This window comes from Vespa crabro, chromosome 7 (genome assembly GCF_910589235.1).
Source record: "Vespa crabro chromosome 7, iyVesCrab1.2, whole genome shotgun sequence".
Taxonomy (NCBI): Eukaryota; Metazoa; Arthropoda; class Insecta; order Hymenoptera; family Vespidae; genus Vespa; species Vespa crabro.
The window spans coordinates 1077501-1097500 of NC_060961.1; the positions used below are offsets into that span (position 1 = coordinate 1077501).

At 30.6% G+C, this 20000-nt stretch overlaps 2 protein-coding genes across 6 annotated transcripts in view; both read left to right on the plus strand.

The window, feature by feature from the left end:
- The window catches only part of LOC124425623 (poly [ADP-ribose] polymerase tankyrase), a 42057-nt gene extending 30729 nt beyond the window's left edge, over positions 1-11328 (plus strand). For all 3 annotated transcript variants that reach the window (XM_046966177.1, XM_046966175.1, XM_046966176.1), the window contains one exon: positions 9398-11328. The gene's annotated coding sequence lies outside the window, so the exon portion shown is untranslated. The remainder of the gene's footprint in view (positions 1-9397) is intronic.
- LOC124425625 (protein phosphatase 1 regulatory subunit 3B) overlaps positions 1-20000 on the plus strand; it is a 42942-nt gene that overhangs the window by 19359 nt on the left and 3583 nt on the right. Inside the window, exons 1-4 of one of the 3 annotated variants that reach the window (XM_046966192.1) lie at positions 12377-12908; positions 15531-15779; positions 16466-16981; positions 18590-19602. In XM_046966192.1, coding sequence (XP_046822148.1) covers positions 15537-15779; positions 16466-16981; positions 18590-18793 — 963 coding nt within the window. In that variant the 5' untranslated portion in view covers positions 12377-12908; positions 15531-15536 and the 3' untranslated portion in view covers positions 18794-19602. Of the gene's footprint in view, positions 1-12376; positions 12909-15530; positions 15780-16465; positions 17027-18589; positions 19603-20000 lie in introns of those variants that run through there. The other 2 variants (XM_046966191.1, XM_046966193.1) reach the window with 2 other exon arrangements.

The following is a 20000-nucleotide window of genomic DNA, read 5'->3' on the forward strand; positions in this document are numbered from 1 at the left end:
CTTTTTCTTTTTTTATGGAGCAGGAGTTAGAAAAAGAAGCAAAGAGAAGAAGAAAAAAAAGGAAGAAAGTAAAGAGAAATTAACTCGATCGATAAACTTTAATTACATATAGTCCTTATTGACTTAGCTAATTAACTCAGGACAACTTATTTACTTCTCGATCACCGAGCAACGTGAATCTGCGTATGTGTGCGTATATATATATATATATATATATATATATATATACACATATATACGCGTGTGTTTATACATATGTAAGTTGGTTCGTCGTTCTTCTGGTGTGCCTGTCACGCACTCGTTGCCTGATCAGAAACGAAATTTAAGAACCGGTCTTGTCTCTATTTACAATACGCGAATCTATATTTTGATATCGAGTTTAATCTACCGTATTGAAAATCATTGATGATGACTACGACGACGACGACGACGACGACGACGACGACGACGACGACGACGACGACGACGACGACGACGACGACGACGACGACGACGACGACGAAGAAGACGAGGAGGATTGTTAACTATAGTTCAAAGTATCTTCGGTTATTATATCGCGTTAAAACAAAAAATAAAAAAAAAACAAAAAAAAAAAGAAATAGCGAAAAATGTTCGCCGATAAAAAGAATTACGAATTACATAATTACATTTCGAAAATTTCTTTTCGAAGGATCATGAATATTTATTTATTCTTCTATATATTTAAAATATGAAAGTACGTGAATGTATACGTTTATGCGTACATATATATATATATATATATATATATATATATATATGTATGTTTATGCAAGTACTATATATATGTATGTTTGTGTAAATGGAACGTGTAAATATTGTCGAGAATAAATTTATAAATATTTGGGTTGATAAAAATATGGCATGTAATGGCGATACGAAGATTAATTTTTCAAAATTCTTCCTATGATAATAATATTTGGTTAGAAATATTTCGTTTCGTTTGTTTATTACGAATATTCTAATTTGATTTTTATATTACGATACTTTAAAAATATTCCACTCTCTCTTTTCTCTCTCTCTCTCTCTCTCTTTCTCTTTCTCACACTCTCTTTCTCTCTCTGTTTCTCTTTCTCTCGTCGAATACCGATAATAGAGCCGATTCGAAAAATATTCCAAATGATTTCGAAATCGCGGGAATATCACGCATAAGAGATATCTAAATTATATCTATCTTTCTTTTCTATTTATTTCTTCTTTTTTTTTTTTTTTTTCATTTTTTTTTCTTTTTTTAGCACTATATTAGATTTAATCTTCAGGGTTATTAGGCGGTTACTAGGCGAATCGACAAAACAAAGTCCACATATGATATATATATATATATATATATATGAACACATACGCACACACACATATATATAATATATATTGTGCATATAATTAGATGTTTATAAATTATTTTTAGTAACGGGCAGGTATACAAATGACAAATGGACAAATGAAAATATTTCAAGTACAAGTACGAAAGATCGTATTTATCTACTTTTACGATATAAATTTAATCCCTTTTTATCTCGAATGTGCGCGTGCTGAAAAAAAAAAATACTAATTGACCTAACGAATTTTCTTATAATCTAAAACATTTTAAGGATTTTGATAAACATATAAATTGCGTATCTACATAAAGAACGTTCTCTGATCTTATTTAGTCAGTGATTTAAAATATGAGAGCGAGATGATACGGTGACAAGGTGACGGTAATTTTGGATATATTTTATCAGAAAATATAACATACGAGAGAGAGAGAGAGAGAGAGAGAGAGAGAGAGAGAGAGAGAGTAATAAACAAAAGTCATGTTATACCGATGAACCAAATAAAGTTATATGTGTGTACGTGTGTCATTAATTTGATTTATTTTTTTGCCTCGTATGACATTATTATCTATAAACCAGACTTTTTCTTCTTTCTCTTTCATCTTTTTTTTTCTTTTTTTTTTTCTTTTTTTTTTCTTTTTTTTATTCCATTTAATTTCGTTATATTTATACGATAAATTCGTAATCGTTTTAACCACATTCGGATAATACTAATATAATAGTACAAATAGTTATTGTAGGTATATATATACGTATTTATGTATGTATGTATGTATATCAAATCTACTTTTAAATCTTCTAGAATTTTATACCTAATTGTGATTACTTTGACGATAGATATACATGAGTTTGACTAGTTCACACGTGAGAGAGAGAGAGAGAGAGAGAGAGAGAGAGAGAGAGAGAGAGAGAGAGAGAGAGAGAGAGAGAGAGAGAGAGAAAGGAGGGGTTTAAATAGGTATATAAATAGATAAATGGATAAATAGATAGGTAGATAAAGAAGATATTTTCTCGCAATATAATTTCTCGCGCCAAACTATCAAAAATAAATCTCTTATCGATAACAAACGAAGCTTATGGTAAACTAATGTATGCTTATTACAAACCAGATAGCTAGCTAGCTAGCTAGCAAACAGCCAACCCTATAGTCCAATATAAATTCGTAATCTAAAGAAAGAGGGTGAGAGGAGAGATCCTTTTATAAACATAAATATCTTATAAAATATACGACTCGATCTTATCTATACTTGTTACCCTCTTCCCTTCTACCACCTCCTCCTCCTCCTCTTCTTCCCTTCCCTTCCCTTCTCCCCCTTATCCTTCTTGATTTACGATCGTTCGTTACTAGGGAAGAACGTTTCAGACTATTAATTCTCGATGAGTTTAACGCGAATAAAAGTTAATCCGATACACCTTTTCTAAGTAAATGTGTAAACTCCACATATGAATTGATACATATGTATGTATCTATATATATATATATATATATATAATAGATAAGGATTCATGTGCACAGATGGAAGAAACTCATTCCTACGGATTATTTTTTTTTTTATAGTGATATGATGCAAGAAATATAATAAAATAAAATAAAATAAAATAAAATAAAATAAAAAGAAAATAAACGAATATGTTAAATCTTACGAGAATTGACTTTTGTTCGATGGAAATGCAATCCTCTTTTCTTTTTTCTTTTCTTCTTCTTTTTTTTTTTTTTGTTTTTGTTCTTTTTTGCTCTTGTTCTTCTTCTTTTTCTTGTTATTCTTTTTCTTACGTCGATCCCATCTATCCTTTCAAACTTATTTCCTCGAAGATCTATTCATATATACATATATTTACGCCCACGCACGAGCTCTCCTACATAGGACTTGATGAAACTATCGAGGGAGGAAGCTTCCTTATTGATTTTAACTGCGAATGAGGGTCTCTCTCTCTCTCTCTCTCTGTCTGTCTATCTTTATCTATCTATCTTTATCTATCTTCTCTTTCTCTTTCTCTATCTATCTTTATCTGTCTATCTTTATCTATCTTCTCTTTCTCTCTCTCTTTCTCTCTCTCTCTCTCTCTTTTAAAATACAGAAGGAAGGCCTTTATGAACGATCACTAGACTTTATATTGCCAATATTAAGGTCGCTTTCTCGTTACGATTTACTCGAGTAATTAATAAAATGAAGAGAGAACGTCCTTTCAATGTTATTATAATAATAATAATAATAATAATAATAATAATAATAATAATAATAATAATAATAATAATAATAATTATTATTATTATTATTATTAATAATTATTAATTATTAATTATTACTATTATTATTATTATTGAACACGGATCTTTCGAAACTGGATCATATTGAATAAAAAGGATTCTTTCAGAGAAAGATAGAAAGAAAGAAAGAAAAAAAAAAAAGAACACGACAAACCCAGAAAATAACCAAAAAGATAATCTTTAGGATCATCAATCTTCTTCATGGTTCTGTGACTAAGTTTGACGGTGACTATTTTCTTCTTTGAGTTGACTCGAAATAGTAAAACGAAAATTTCAACATGCACGAACAGATGCACACACACACACACACACACACACACACATACAAACACATATGCACATATGCACGCACTTACACAGAAATAGACAGACAGACAGACAGACAGACAGACAGACAGATAGGGAAACAGAAAGCCAAACACACATATGCGCCCGATAATGTTTCCATATGTCACTTCCTCCTAGTCGTTAGATTTATAAACGATAGATCCGAGGTTTACTGTGTTTATTCTGAAGATAATTCCTTTCTATCTTTCCTGCTTCCCTCTCCGCCCCACCTACCCCTTCCCCAAATCCTCTACTGCCTCAACAAAGACACCGTTAACTTCAATGACGTTGGTCCAGCATATAATAAACGTTTAACATCTAAAACTATAAAGTCAATCGTATCTTCTCTATCTTATACTTTTGAAATTCCGATGGTATAGATTTTCACGCGGAAACGGACGAATTCGAGATTGGCGCGTATATAGGACGATACGGACAATTTGGACGATTGGATGAAATCCAATGTTTCCTAGGGAATCGCAAGAAGATCGAGAACAATTTCATATTTAAAATATCTTATTTTTATAATTTAATTTTATTGTTACGCAGATCGATTATCTCCATTTCATATTCTTTCTTATTCTATCTTATTTTATTACGTTTAAAATATATCTAAGTGATGCCTTCTTACGTTTCTTTGTAAATATCCGTCTATGTTGCTCACATTAGATACAATACACACACACATATATATATATATATATATAAAATTTATATACACGCATATATATATATATATAAAATTTATATACACGCATATATATATATATATATAAAATTTATATACACGCATATATATATATATATATACGTATGTATGATGCATGTATGTATATAAGTGTGTAGATCCTTTAAGAAGAACCGACGATTGGACTTGCTCCAAGGGCGTGACGTTCCGCGGAGGTTCACTCGATCTAAGACGGTGCACTCGTCTAAATTTAATACGAGATTGTCCGAAATAGTCCAGCCGACTGCGCAATTTTCTACCTCGGACTTTAGCGAGGAATAGGCGGAGGTGACTGCATCCACGAAACGTTACAATTTAGTACTTTGCTATACTATTTAACTACATCTATCAACATCTCTCTTTCTCTGTTGAACGCTCGATCCATTTGCACGCACGCACGAACACACGTACGCACGTACGCATGCAAACACGCGCACGCATGCACGCATGCACGTACGTACGTACGTTCGTTCTTTTCCTTTTTTTTTCTTTTTTCTCTCTATCTCTGTTTAAAGATGACTAATTACAATTAACTTACTCAGTCATTTAGACACATTTCACACGTTTATTCATTAATCGTTTTTACGTTTACACGTTTAATTTAATATGTTAATATATAATATATAATTTTTAATTTATTACTTTGCAAAGTTTTATTGATAAATATAATTAGTCTTTAATTAATTTCATTAATAATTATTGGAATTCTTTTTCTTTTCTTCTTCTTTTTTCTTTATTTTTTTTTTTTTTTGAGGGATTAGGATTACTTACAAAAATATATATATATATATATATATATATATATATATATATATATATAGAGAGAGAGAGAGAGAGAGAGAGAAACATAATTATTTTATTACGCCGATTGACAAATCGTTTAAAATAATTGAACGATGATGATAATAATAATAATAATAATAATAATTATTATTATTATTATTATTATTATTATCCGTCTTTATCTTTTTCTCTCTGCTTCTACGTTTACATAAATACATATGTATTAGATAATAAGGAACATATCGTTAGCTCGTAAGATGCTTGAGATTAAGGAAGGTCGTGGATCTTGGGAAGCACGAGAAGACGGAGTGTACCACCATAGGAACTCCAGTAGCCATATTACGTACGAAACGCGTACGATAGAGATCTCCTTGGTGTGTATCCCTTAGTCACGCAAGAGAGAGAGAGAGAGAGAGAGAGAGAGATAACATATACTTAATATAGTACACGTACATATATTATTTTGTTTAGATATATATACCTAGCTACCCACATACACACACACAGACACATATATATAATACGCATATATATAATATACTTAAAGAACATGGGCTATCTCTTCTTTCATTGCTGGTGTATCGTAATTCTTGGAATTTATTATATTACTTATTTACTTGGAATAATCATTTTTTCTTTCTCTCTTTCTCTCTCTCTCTCTCTCTCTCTCTTTCTTTTTCTTTCTTTCTTTTTCTTTTTTTCTCCTTTTCTTTCATAAATATTACAAAACATCGAAATAAGGGGGTGTGTGCACTTAAATTTCTTTATATCGGTTCGATTTTACATTTCTTATCTTTCTTTAAAGAAAGAACGAGAGATAAATAGAGAGAGAGAGAGAGAGAGAGAGAGAGAGAGAGAGAGAGAGAGAGATTGGGGGAGAGAGAAAGAGAAAGAGAGATATGTGTACTTTTGTCATAATATAAAAAAAGATAGCCTATTATCGTTCATTTGCTTCTCATACGATTCGATCAACCGATATACAAATATCGACGTTCCTTACCCAACAATTTTCTTATATTCTTATTATTCAGGATATTCTTATTCGATTAATTACTTCAATAAAAATTCATGACGCACGAGAGATAATGAAATTTCTCTGAGGTGGTATTTAAAGCCCATTAATTTGATCATTTGTCTTCTTACAAAACATCTCACGTGATATATATATATATATATATATATTGTACGGAGTAAATCGAATATTAATATTAACGTTAAAAATCATGGTAGAACTTTGTAATAATTCGTGTAAGTACATGTAAGCTTACGAAGAAAAAAAAAAAAAACGATATATGACCGTGAATATATTAGTCGACCTTGAACGAGATTCATCGTTTTTTTCCTCTTACATCTTTTTTCTAACTTCGATAAAAAAAAAAAAGAGAGAGAGAGAGAGAGAGAGAGAGAGAAAGATATGGCTTAATACGGTTACGGGTGAATCGGTGATACTTTTGTTTTTTTTCCTTCCTTCTTTTTTTATTTTCCCAAAATATCTCGTCGACTAATCACTTCTCGACGTTGTACTTTAATACCATTTCATTTCGCATGGTATCGTTCCGTTTTAAAAATGAACCAAAAAAATTGAAAAAAAAAATTAAAGGCGACCTTGACATGTCGTAAAAAAATGACCTTGAGAATGAAATTCTTTCCATCGTCGGATTTAGCCCGATCGAAATATTACAGTTTGGACTTGGTCGCAAGGATTTCCCTTTTTTCCTTTTCTTTTTTTTTTTCTCCCTCCCCCTCCCATAAAATCCAAATTAACAGAGATCTTTATAGATGATATATTAATTATTGTTTCAAAGTTATTGATTTTTGTTGTTACGTTCATTTATTTTCTCACCAACGTTCAATATTTTTCGTTCATTGAAGATTGACAAGCGCACAAACTAAGGACCCATTTATAACAATATAATAAATTAATCTAATCTTTTGACATTTTTCAAATAAATCCTCGTTATCCTATACGTATCATACTTAACACCGTATAATTCTTGGAACTTTAATTCGAACCAGATTTATTCTAATTAGAACCTAATCCATAGTGATAATGATGAGGTGGGGGGTGGGGTGGGGGTTAGTGGGAATGAGGTCGGTCACCTATCATCTCCGGAGACATAACAGAGATCTCTCAAATATCATTCTTTGTAAAGATGCAATTCGACAAATTTGTCAAATCTTGCGTCAACTATATATAACTTCGTGATACCAATATACCTCTTTATTATTATTATGGATTAATCAGAATCGTAAGACAATTGATATCGTTATAATCCAATGGGAACGAAAAAAAAAAAAAATAAAGAAAAAAGTAAAGAAACCTCTTTATCATCATAAAATTTCGTAGGCGTTGGTGGAACTTAAATGCGTACGAGTCGATTAGAAAAATTTTTCAAGTAAGTCGTAGTTCGTTTATTATGTAATACCTAAGATGACTAATTAGCATAATAAAACGATGATTAATTATTAAATCTGCATTCGTTCAAATTTTGTTCTTTAAGGCGAATCCTATGAATGCTTTGGTAAAGCATTTGAAGGATTTGCTAAAGCATTTTCACTCTCTGACCGTAAACTAAACATCTTGAATTATGCCACAGAATATAACACTATATATATATATATATGTATGTATGTATGTATGTATGTATGTATGTATGTATATGTATATGTATATGTATATGGTTATGTTCTTTGGGCAAAGGAAAGGCAATTGCTCGATGGACAGCCGTCTCGTCGACTTTTTCGTCCTTCGATGTTAGTCAAATAAGAAAGGAAGAAATGTTAAAGGTCGTTTCTTAATTTGATATTTCTCCTATGTATGTATTATATTTATATATGTATACATATATTACCATGTACACATTACTATGTACATATGTGTATATATGCGTATGTGTGTTTTTTAATGTTTCGTATATTTCGATATACATATATGTATATGTTTTATGTTTTGAATGTATATTTTTTAATATTTCGAATATTTTAATTCATTGGAGAAAAAAAGAAATTGTTCGTACAAATGTAAAGAGTCGATCAAAAGGTCCTCAGTTTCGTGTAGTTTTTTGATCTAAAAAAAAAAAAAAAAAAAAATTAAAATATTAAAACGGAAAGGAAAAAATGAGTAATTGATTTTTAAATTCAATTAGAAATTTTTAATCCTTCCTATACATATATATATATATATATATATATACTTAACCATATTAACTTATAATTAATATATATATATATACATATATATGTATTATTTTCTTGTATGTGTATAAGTATACTATTGTTTAAAAATCACTAAGTACATATATTTGTATGTTTTATTTTCTTTATTTTATAAAAAAGGAAAAATATTCGTAGAAAAATTTTAACACACAAAAATATATTTTATAATATAAAAAATATTTATATACCCAAGTAACTTGCCAAAAATCAAATTATGAGTATCCATTTTTATGATATATATATATATAATGAAATACGTATAGCAAGATGTTGACTAACTTATGTTTAATATATCTATGATATATATATATATATATATATACACGTGCATATACGTATATATGCATATTTCTATGTATACCTCTACGTATTATATTTGTCGGGCATGAAACGCTTATTATTCTTCGTATAAAGTACGGATAAAACTGAGATCAACAAGAATTCTCTTATTTTACATCGAAATAGCTTAACGCATACGAATGACGACAATGATGATGACGATGACGATGATGATGATGCATCGTTACAGTTTTAACTATGCAAATACATCCAACAGATATGCGATTTAAAATTTGCATAGAGATTTTCAAATCGTTAAACCTCAAATATATTCGAGACACTGGGGATAAATAAATTAAAAGATAAATAAAATTGCAATTCGATATTTGTATCATATTTCTACATATATATATATATATATATACACATATACATATACATATATAGTTCATCCTTTGTTTACAGCATGCAGCCTAACAACCGGCAACCAGCGATAGAAGTTTATTATACTCCTTAGGAACTGACAAATTTATAATATAAATAATTTATAATATTTTATAATAATAAATCATCTCGTATGGCAAGTTCGTTGTTGAATTCCTTTTAACGAATGCCATTGAACTCTAAATATAAAAAAAAAATATATATATATATATATCATTAAAAAAAAAATAAAAAAAAAAAAAAAAAAGAATGAATTTGACTTATGAAATTTTCCCTATCGTTCGACCTGCAAAAAAAAAGAAAGAAAGAAAGAAAGAAAGAAAGAAACAAAAAGGAAGAGAAAAAAAGAACAAAAAAAAAAAAAGAAAAGAAAAAAGAAATTGGTACCGTGCGAGATACGTGCCCGCGCATCATATCAAAACAAATTTGTTAAAAAAAACATTTTTTTTCTTTGCCATATTTGGTCCTTGACAAGATATCTCAATTTTTCAAGATAAACGGGACACTCTGTATATAAACACACACACACACACACACACACACACACACACACACACACAGATATATGTAACGATTGAGAAAGTTTCTCGAGATGGATTCTTTCAGATTCTATAGAACGTCGATTGTTTTCGAAATGATAAAAGATAGAGACAAGTTGTAAATAAAATATCAAAGGAAGTTTTAAGAGAAAACAGAAAAGAAAAAAAGAAAGAAAGAAAGAAAAAAAAAGAAAAGAAAGAAAGAAGGAAGGAAGGAAAGTTATTGACATTAGATACTTTATTATCGATAGATCGACACGATTGAAGATCGCGATTCTTTGAAATAAACTTTGTCCTATCTCTATCGAAATACCGACATGAAGCTAAGATATTGATGTCATAAATGTGTTCAATCGTAAAATACGCGAAAGGAATCATACATCTATCGAATAAGATCGATATCAGCCTACATATATATGTGTATATATATATATATATATAATGTAATATATCCATGTAATATCATTGAATATACACATACTGAATCATTAATTATATTCAACATATTTAATACATATATTAAAAAAAGAGGGGAGAGAGAGAGAGAGAGAGAGAGAGAGAGAGAGAGAGAATTTTAATATATATTTATATATAGGGAGGATTTAAAAAATTTTTGGACAATTTTAAACATCGATTCCAAGCTTTGTTAGGTTTAATAATTAGGCTTGTTATATTATTTAATTGATGAGAAGAGAGAAAACGATTAAAAGTATTATTAAATCTTTTTTTTTTTTCTATTTTTTTTTTTTTTACTTTTTCCTAGAGCATTTTTGTTAGCCCACAAAAAAACTTTCGTTAGATTCCAATATGCAATAAATGAAATATTATAATAATTTAACAAATTGTTTTCTAATATTCTTTCGAGAATAGAATCCTTTTTTCTTTTCCATTCAATCGTACTGATGTTTGTCGAGAAAAATTTCGATTACATGACAGTTCGACAGGTCATGTACACACACACACACACACACATTCTCTCTCTCTCTCTCTCTCTCTCTCTCTCTCTCTCTTTCTCTCTCTCTCTTTCTTTCTCTTTCTCTTTTTTTCTCAGTCTTTATTAGATCGAAGTTTCTCGTGAAGTTGGCACAGAAACTCTTTCGGTATCTTTCCTTTTGAGATTTGTCTTTGCACACGAGTCGAGTTTATGCATCGTTGTAACGTCGAATAACAAAAATTATATATATATATATATATATATATATATATATATGCATATATACATATATACATATATTTTTCTACGACGAAGCTATTTCTACGGTATGACCTCAACTTTGACCTTATGACATACTTTATTCAAAGTGCACTAACTTAACGATTGATCCGACAGTTGGCGACACATGTAAGCGAAAAGAAAAATAAAAGAAAAATAAAAAAAATTAAAAAAAAAAACAAAAAAATGAATAAATAAATCAATAAACGAAGATACGATAATTAAACGAAGTTTCATCGACATTATCAAGAAAATAATGAAGATGATTTATAAGTATAAATATGTCTAATATTTCGATCTTAGATTGTGCGAGAAGGAATATAACGGAGAAGAGAAAAGAAAAAGAAAAGAAAAAGAGTGAAAGAGATAGGAACAAAACTTCCTTCTTGGAGATTAAACAACTCGTCCTTGCCCCTCTCTTTCGTGTGTCTTGCGAAAGAGAGTGGTAGAAAAAAGAAAAAAAAAAAGAAAAAGACAGAAAAGGAGAAAAAGAAAAAGAAAGAAAGAAAGAAAGAAAAGAAAAAAGGGAGAAAAAAATGAAGTAACTCGACGACCTTGACCGAGGAACTAGGGAAAGAATAACAACTAGAACGTGGACATTTAATGTGCGTTAACAAGCATTCATAAACGCCTCGATCGTAGTTGATCGTGAATGATCGTAGATGATCGTAGTTTCTTTTTCTCTAGGATCTATTCGAATAAAAGAACAACAAGAAAAAAAAGAAAACGTATATTATTTTCTTTCTTTCTTTACTTTTTTGCCTTTTTTTCTTCTTCTTTTTTTTTTCCTTTGAATTTTTTTCTTTTTTCTTTTTCTTTTTATTTTTTATTTTTTTTTTTTTCTCTCGTAAGATTCACATCTTCTTCCTCGCGATGCCCTTGAACGACCAAGAAGTTTATTTTTATTCGATTGTGACCGTATTATTAATATATTTTTACAATAAATTGTTAATAATGTTGATATTGATAACCCACAACAAGTGCATGCATATACTATATATATATATATATATATATATATATATATATATATATATATGTAATATATAATATACTCTAAGTGCATGCATATAACTATATATATATATGTGCGTGTGCGCGCGCGTGCGTTTGTGTAATTGCTTCGTTAATATCATTATCAGTAGGATCGCGTCGTGGAATTACGTGTAAATAATTTAATAATCATTAGAGCGACGGAATGATAAAACAGCGAAAGAGATAGATAGAGAGAGAGAGAGAGAGAGAGAGAGAGAAAAAGAAAAAAAGAGAGAAAAATCAAGTCGTTTCTTTTAGTAAACAAGATAGAACGACGATGGATGGCATTCCGATCAATCGGATTTTATGCAATCAATTGGAGTTTTTATTTTCCTTGACCTTACTTACCTCAGTCCGCTATCAATGTAACAGATTAAAGATGGTTCTATATAAATCAATTTGTTCTTGATCTTCCTTCAGTATTATACATATTGTACTTACACAGAATCGTTATACTTAAGATACATATTTTGTCGTCAAAGTGTATTCGGAATAATATATCGGGAAGACTGGGGGAAATAAATGGGTTTAAATTTTATTATATATTTACGTTAATTAAATTACGTTAATTAAATTACATTAATTTAAATACAATAGTAAAATATAGAAATAATTTTCAATCGAAAAGAATAATTTCGAGGATAATATAGAAAACTGTGTCGTATATTATAACACGATAAGAGAGAAAGGAAAACAGAGAGAAATTTCTCTTTTCTATAGTTGATATTTTTTTTTCGCACGAAACGTAAGTTATTTATTTATTTATTTATTTATTTCACGTGTACTATATATATTATTTACACATATACACGCACGCACATACAGACAGGTAAACGCACGTGAGTTAATTCTTTACTAATTGATATTTTTTTGTTTTTTTCATGTCTAACAAAATATTATAATATATGAAAATTATAATATACATGATACTAGTATAATTCTGTTGTAAATTAATAATAGTGTAAATAATAATAATAATAATAATAATAATAATAATAATAATAATAATAATAATAATAATAATAATAATAATAATAATAATAATAATAATAATAATAATAATAATAATAAAGTGTATAAGTAAATATTGTAGTATAAGTAAAACGTTACTAGAAGGATCGAAAGTTCCTAGGCACGTAAATATATTTCTTCTGTTCTTTTTTTTTTCTTTGTTTTTTCTTTAATTTTTTTACCATCCGTAAGAAAGAAAAGAAAAGAAACAGCTTAAAAGAGGTATAATTGATTCTTTTTCTTTCTTTTTTTCCTTTATTTTTTTTTTTTTTATTATTTATTTATTTATTTATTTATCTATCTTTCATTTATCTATCTTTCATTTATTTAAATCGCTTAGTAACTTTTGGCACGCTGCCAGAATTATTCTCGGGAAAATTTAAACCTGGGCGTGGGGAAAATTTAAACCTAAGAGAAAATATTGAATTTACTCAAGTACGAAATGGCCAAGTGATTTTTCGATGGACAAAAATGAAATGAAATGAAATAAAATAACATAAAATAAAATAAAATATACAAGCGTGACGACTTCAAAATTGCATGGGGAAACACGAGACATTCTCTCTCTCTCTCTCTCTCTCTCTCTCTCTGTCTTTATGCGCTTCGTCGATTCAGAAGTCGCACACGTGCCTGTTTGGTTCTAGTCTGGTAGACGTCGAGAGATATCTACCTTGGTAACCGGTCGAAATAAAAGGAAGAAGGACGAAACGGTACCGTCCGTGCGCTTCAACCTCATCCTCTCCCATAATCTTTCTATCTCTCTCTCTCTCTCTCTCTCTCTCTCTCTCTCTCTCTCTCTCTCTCTCTCTCTCTCTCTCCTCTCTCTCTCTCTCTCTCTCTATCTGTCTCTGTCCGTTGTACTAACGTAAGAAGAAGAGGAAGAAGAAGAAGAAGAAGAAGTAGTAGTATACACGCCTCTTAACTCTCCCAAGTATTTCGTTTTATATCACATCCTGAGATGTAGAAGTAATAGATTAGAAAAAAGATGGGTGGGAGTGAGGAGGGAGATATGTGTTTGTGTGTGTGTGCGCGTGTGCGTTTGTAGTTTGATACGTAGGCGTTCGTCTATCGTACCTATGGCATCGTTCATTGTACGTATTAAAAATATAAAAAAAAAGGAATGAAACGGGAACACAAACTACGATTCACGCACGATGACCTCCTTTTCTTTTTATTTCTTCTTCTTCTTCTTCTTCTTCTTCTTATTCTTCTTCTTCTACTACTCCTCCTTCTCTTCTTATTTTATTTCGTTGATGTTGTTATTGCGAGCCTGTGTGGTAGAAAAAGAAGAAGAAGAAGAAGAAGAAGAAGTTCGATCAACCGTGAGATATAAATAATAATCGATGACAGAGAGATAAGTATAAAAAGAATAAAAAAAAAAAAAAAAAGAAAGAAAGAGAAAGAAAAAAAAATAATAAAAAAATAAAAAGAGAGAGAGAGAAAAACTGGGGATGGGGTGTTAGGGTGGCCACGGATCGGAATGGTTGGGACGGTGGTGGATTGGGGTGTGTGGGTTTGTGAGTTCGGCTGTGAGGGGGGAAGGTGGAGGAGGAGAAGGAGGAGGGTAAGGTGTGGGCGGTTATAGAAGCGAGAAATAATATATCCAGGCTCGATAATTCCCCTTGCAGGTGTCCTCGCGAATATAACCGTGTATGAAACAGGTCTTGTCGTGATCTATAATCTATAGATCGATTATCTCAAATCTCGTCTCCTTTTCTTTCTATCTCTTTTCTCGATATACTAAGAGTATACCAGTATATTATACTGCTACGGGTTTAACATTCTCTCTATACCGTTCGAACGTGTTTTATACCTTCAGGCACAATACATATATCTACAGGGTCTACATTTTCACTTTGAAATATTTATTCTTAGCTGAGAATCTTCTTTTTTTGTTTGGTTTTTTTTTTTTTCCATTTCTTATTTTAAGAGAATCCGAAAGGCGCGACAGTACGTTTGCTTGACCGATTAGATGTTGTTAACTTTTTTTATTTGTTCTTTTTTCTTTTTTTTTTTTTTTTTTTGTTTTTTTTTAATAGTTCTCGCGCGTTACACGCTTTACGAACGTTCAAACAGGAATGGAGACTCCATGTTTTATTATTATCTATAGTAATTATCTATGGGAATTATATAATCGGTTGTTCAATGACGAATGGGTTATCATTCGTTTGATTTCTTTTTTTCTCTTTCCTTTTCTTTCGTTTTTCTTTTACTTTTTTGAATTGTTTTCTCCCTTTTTTTTTTTTTTTTTTTGTTTGGTCCTTTGGTTCGTGGCAGAAAACATACGACGACAAAATAACATTCGATTTTTATATTAATTTTTTTAATTCTTTTTCCTCTTCCTTTTCTTTTACAGATCTAAATGTGTTCCATAGCGATGCCAACAGAACTTATCCTGGGGCACAGTCCTCCGGTATACAATCCACTTCTGTACAGGCCTTTGGTGACGCCGACGATTACAACAAGATCGGTACCACCCAGAATACGACCGTGCCTGTCCACTGGTTCGTTGCCTTTGGACAACTTAAAAAACAACAATGACAGCAGTAACAAGCAGAAAAAGAGGGTCGTATTCGCCGACGATCGTGGCCGTCCACTTACTCAGGTACATATATATATATATATACGTACATATGTTTGTGTGTGTGTTTGTGTGTGTATACATACATGTAACATATGTACGAACACGTTGTCACAAGAAAATTGATTTCTTATTGTAATGTATTGGGTAGTTTTTTATAAAGGAGAACTTTCTTTTCTCTCTCTTTTTTTTTTTTTCTTTTCTTTCTTTCTTTCTTTTTTAATAAAATTTCATATACATATACAGACAAGAGGGTATCTCCTCTCCTCAATCTAAAGTTTCGCACGTAATAAACTATCTAAAATGACTTTTGTTTCTCTATGCGTAACTGGAATTACCTTGAACGATCGAAGTGTGTCAATGAATTTCTAAACGAAAGACATATAGTTCCGTATAAAAAAAGAAAAGAAAAAAAAAAAAAAAAAAAAAAAAGAAAAAAAAGAGGAATAAAAATAAAATGATCAAGAAGAAGAAAAAAAGAGTAAAAGAAGAAAAATAGAAATAATATATGATTGTATCATCTTTTAAATATAAAAGCATGAAAAATTTCTTGTCAAAACGAAAATGTCTATAATCCAGCAAGAGGGGAAAAAAAAAAATATATATATATATATATACATATGCATATATTTCATATATGCATTTATATACATATATATAAAATATTTCAAAACATTTTTGAATAATATTTTGAATATGTCACGTAACAGGTACGTGTAATGTCGGAACCAAGTAACGTTCCGCCATTATGGACTACGGCATATATCGAAGAAGTAACCGGAGGACTCTTGAGAACAAAAATCGACAACGAGGTAACGCAAGATACTACAACACCGCCATGGCAGGTGACGTTTCCTCAGCCAGCGAGTGATTATCTTGCATTTCGCCGTAAACTCGATCAAGACAATGTTAGTTTGGAGAACGTGATCGTTCGTGAATCCGAACAGGCACTAGTTGGTACAGTGAAAGTGCGAAATCTTGCATACGACAAGGAGGTCGTTGTAAGAGCAAGTACCGACATCTGGAAGACCCACGAGGACAATTATTGTACCTATGTTGAACAACCCGGTGCACCGGCACTCATCCTCTACGACACCTTCCGTTTTCGTCTTACGTTGCCATTGAAATCTGACAATATTGAATTCTGCGTTAGATATCGTACCGATGGACAGGAATTCTGGGACAACAACGAGGGCAAAAATTATGTTGTCCGAAAAAGACAGGAGGTGTGTTCATCTCGTTCTCTTTGAATATTGACAAAAATTTATCGGGTAAGGTCTTGTTCTAATACATATATACAATAAATGTATTTATACTTAAGTGTATATAAATATATAGATATGCTATATATAATATATTATATGTAAAGGAAAAAACCAAAAAAAAAAAGAACTAAAAAGAGACAATAACGATAAGATGAAGAAATTAGATTTTTTTTATCTTTGACAATGGCCTTGCAATTTTTTTGCCGCGATTGAAAAAGAAAGAACAAAAGAAAACAAATTTATCCCCGCATACGTATATATAAATTTGTTTTTTTTTTTTTTCTTTTTTTTTTCTCCTTTCTTCCTTATTTTTTTAATCACATATATCGCATATTTACATATAATAGAATATATAGCATATATACTTAATACATTTTATTTATATATGTATGTTACTATCGGTTCGGGATTTTATATATACATATGTATATATATATGTGTATATATATATATATATATATATATATATATATGTATATAATTTTATTAGATTTCTCGGTGTCGGTACGTACGTCGGGATTACTACTTACTTGACACGCGAAGACCGCGTCTCTCACGGTTTTATTTAAGGATCACCACGAGGATGACCTTTACTTCGCCCTCTCGCTCTCTACCCAGTGAACTTTGCATTAGGGAAAAGGAGAGAAGGAGGAGAAACGAGAAGAAATCGCGTCGAGCCTTGCGAGTTTATTAATTAAAAGAAACGATACTCTTTCTTTTCTCTCTCTCCCTCTTTCTCACACACATACACACACACAAACTCTCTCTCTCTCTCTCTCTCTCTCTCTCTCTCTCTTTCTCTCTTTACGTCTTTTTAAATCTTACAACGCCAACATTGGCTAACTTCTCATAAACATCGGACTCTACGCTAACTATTACAAATTACGCTACTACTCAATCATATCACGTGGCAAGAAAGAGAGAGAGAGAGAGAGAGAGAGAGAGAGAGAGAGAGAGAGAGAGAGAGAGAAAGAGAACAATGGCCTTTAAAGCATTCTAACAGCCAACGCTTATTCCAATTTGTATCGATCGAGAGGTGTAATTTTAGAAGCTTCGTGTCAATGAGATCACCAATCAAAGAGAGACCGTTCTTCGTTCTTAAAATGAACGACGCGAAAAGTCGACACAGAGAAAATAATATTATTTTATTTATATAATTTCTAATAATAGTTTCGAACGTACAATGTTTACGATCACGTGTACTATTTTCAATTTCTTATCAAACCGATCGTTATTACAGAATAATTATTTATTTATGTATTTATTTATTTAATTATTTATTTATTTATTTATTTAATTTAAATATATGAGATGATATATATATATATATATATATATATATATATTGAATTGATTATTCAGAATATATAACATAATCTAAAGTAATAGAGTTAACATAGTTTTGCTCGTTTTATTTTTTTCTTTCAATATATACTACACTTTATATATACATAAATACATACATACATACATATATATATATATATATATATATATATATATATATATATATATAATCAGCTGTTTAAAAATGAATGAAAAATTAATCAAGTGTTATTGATATTTCAGCCAAGGGCACCGCCTAAACGATATGATCTCTTGGCAGCCACGTGCAATGGGTTATCAAGTAACAACAATATTTGCAACATGAGCAATAACGGAAACAACGGACTGAGTATACCACGTATATCCGATGCAAGACGAATTAACGTTCGTACGTGGAGTGAATTCGCATCGTGGCATCATTTAAACAACGATGCTCCCTATTGGTGAAAAAAAAAATAACAAATGAACAAACAAACAAACAAAAAAAAAAAGAAAGATGTTAACCCCTTTTTGTGGATCCCTCGTCAAACGATGTACAAAAATGTACGAATATTCATAATTCCAGCGTTAAATCCTGGAAAAAAAAATAGTTGAGCTGTGAATCCGTTCGATCGGGGGGTCTTATGAGGAGGGGGATGGGGAGATGGTGATATGAACTGAAATATAAGGGGTGGAACGACGAAATATTTTTTTTCGTTCGTCGATGCAAAAACGAACAGTGATACAAAGAGAAGAAAGAGAGTGAGAGAGAGAGAGAGAGAGAGAGAGAGAGAGAGAGAGAGAAAGAGAGAGAGAGAGAGAACACGATTATTGAGAATGAAATCCAAAATATATTGGCAGGGAAAAAGAAAGGAAAATATGAGAAAACGATGATCGAAGAGGAGGATATTTCTTAAAATCTTTTTTGTTTTTTTTTTTTTTTTTATTATTATTTTTTTTTTTTTTATCTTTACTTTTTTTTTCTCTCGACGAATTACGAGAAGCAACGACGATAGCGAAGATGACGATAATAATAGACGTCGGACGAGAAAAGTTCTCGTTGAAAAGAAGAAAAAAGATGTGATGCGGCTAAGAGAAAGAGATCAGAGTGAGAGAAAGAGAGAAAGAGAGAAAGAGAGAGAAAGAGAGAGAGAGAGAGGAGGAGAAAAAGAAGGAGAAGGAAGACGTAATAAAAATAAAGAGAGTCATACAGACTTCGGGCTATTGGATAGCACGGATCGATGGAAACCAGTATTAATGCTCACGTAGCTCTTATGGTAAGCATCTAATTATCTTTGTGCTAGTATATATTTACTTTGGTTTTGTTGGATCGAAAGAAAAATAGTTAAAAGAAATATATTCAGAGAGAGAGAGAGAGAGAGAGAGAGAGAGATCAGCTGTTTTTGACATATCAACTCTTTGCACTATGAAGTCAATCTTCTGAGATGTGATACTTGAATATATGAAATTAATTTTACAAAAAAAAAAATTATTTTCGAAATATATGTACATACACACATACACACACGCGCGTGCACGTTTTTATACATATATATATATATGTATGTATGTATGTGTATATGTATAATCGAAAAGTAAAAACTAAAGACGTAATTATAATGCAAAGAGTTAAATAAACGATCGTCTAATTATAAAAAGCTATTACGGCGAAGTG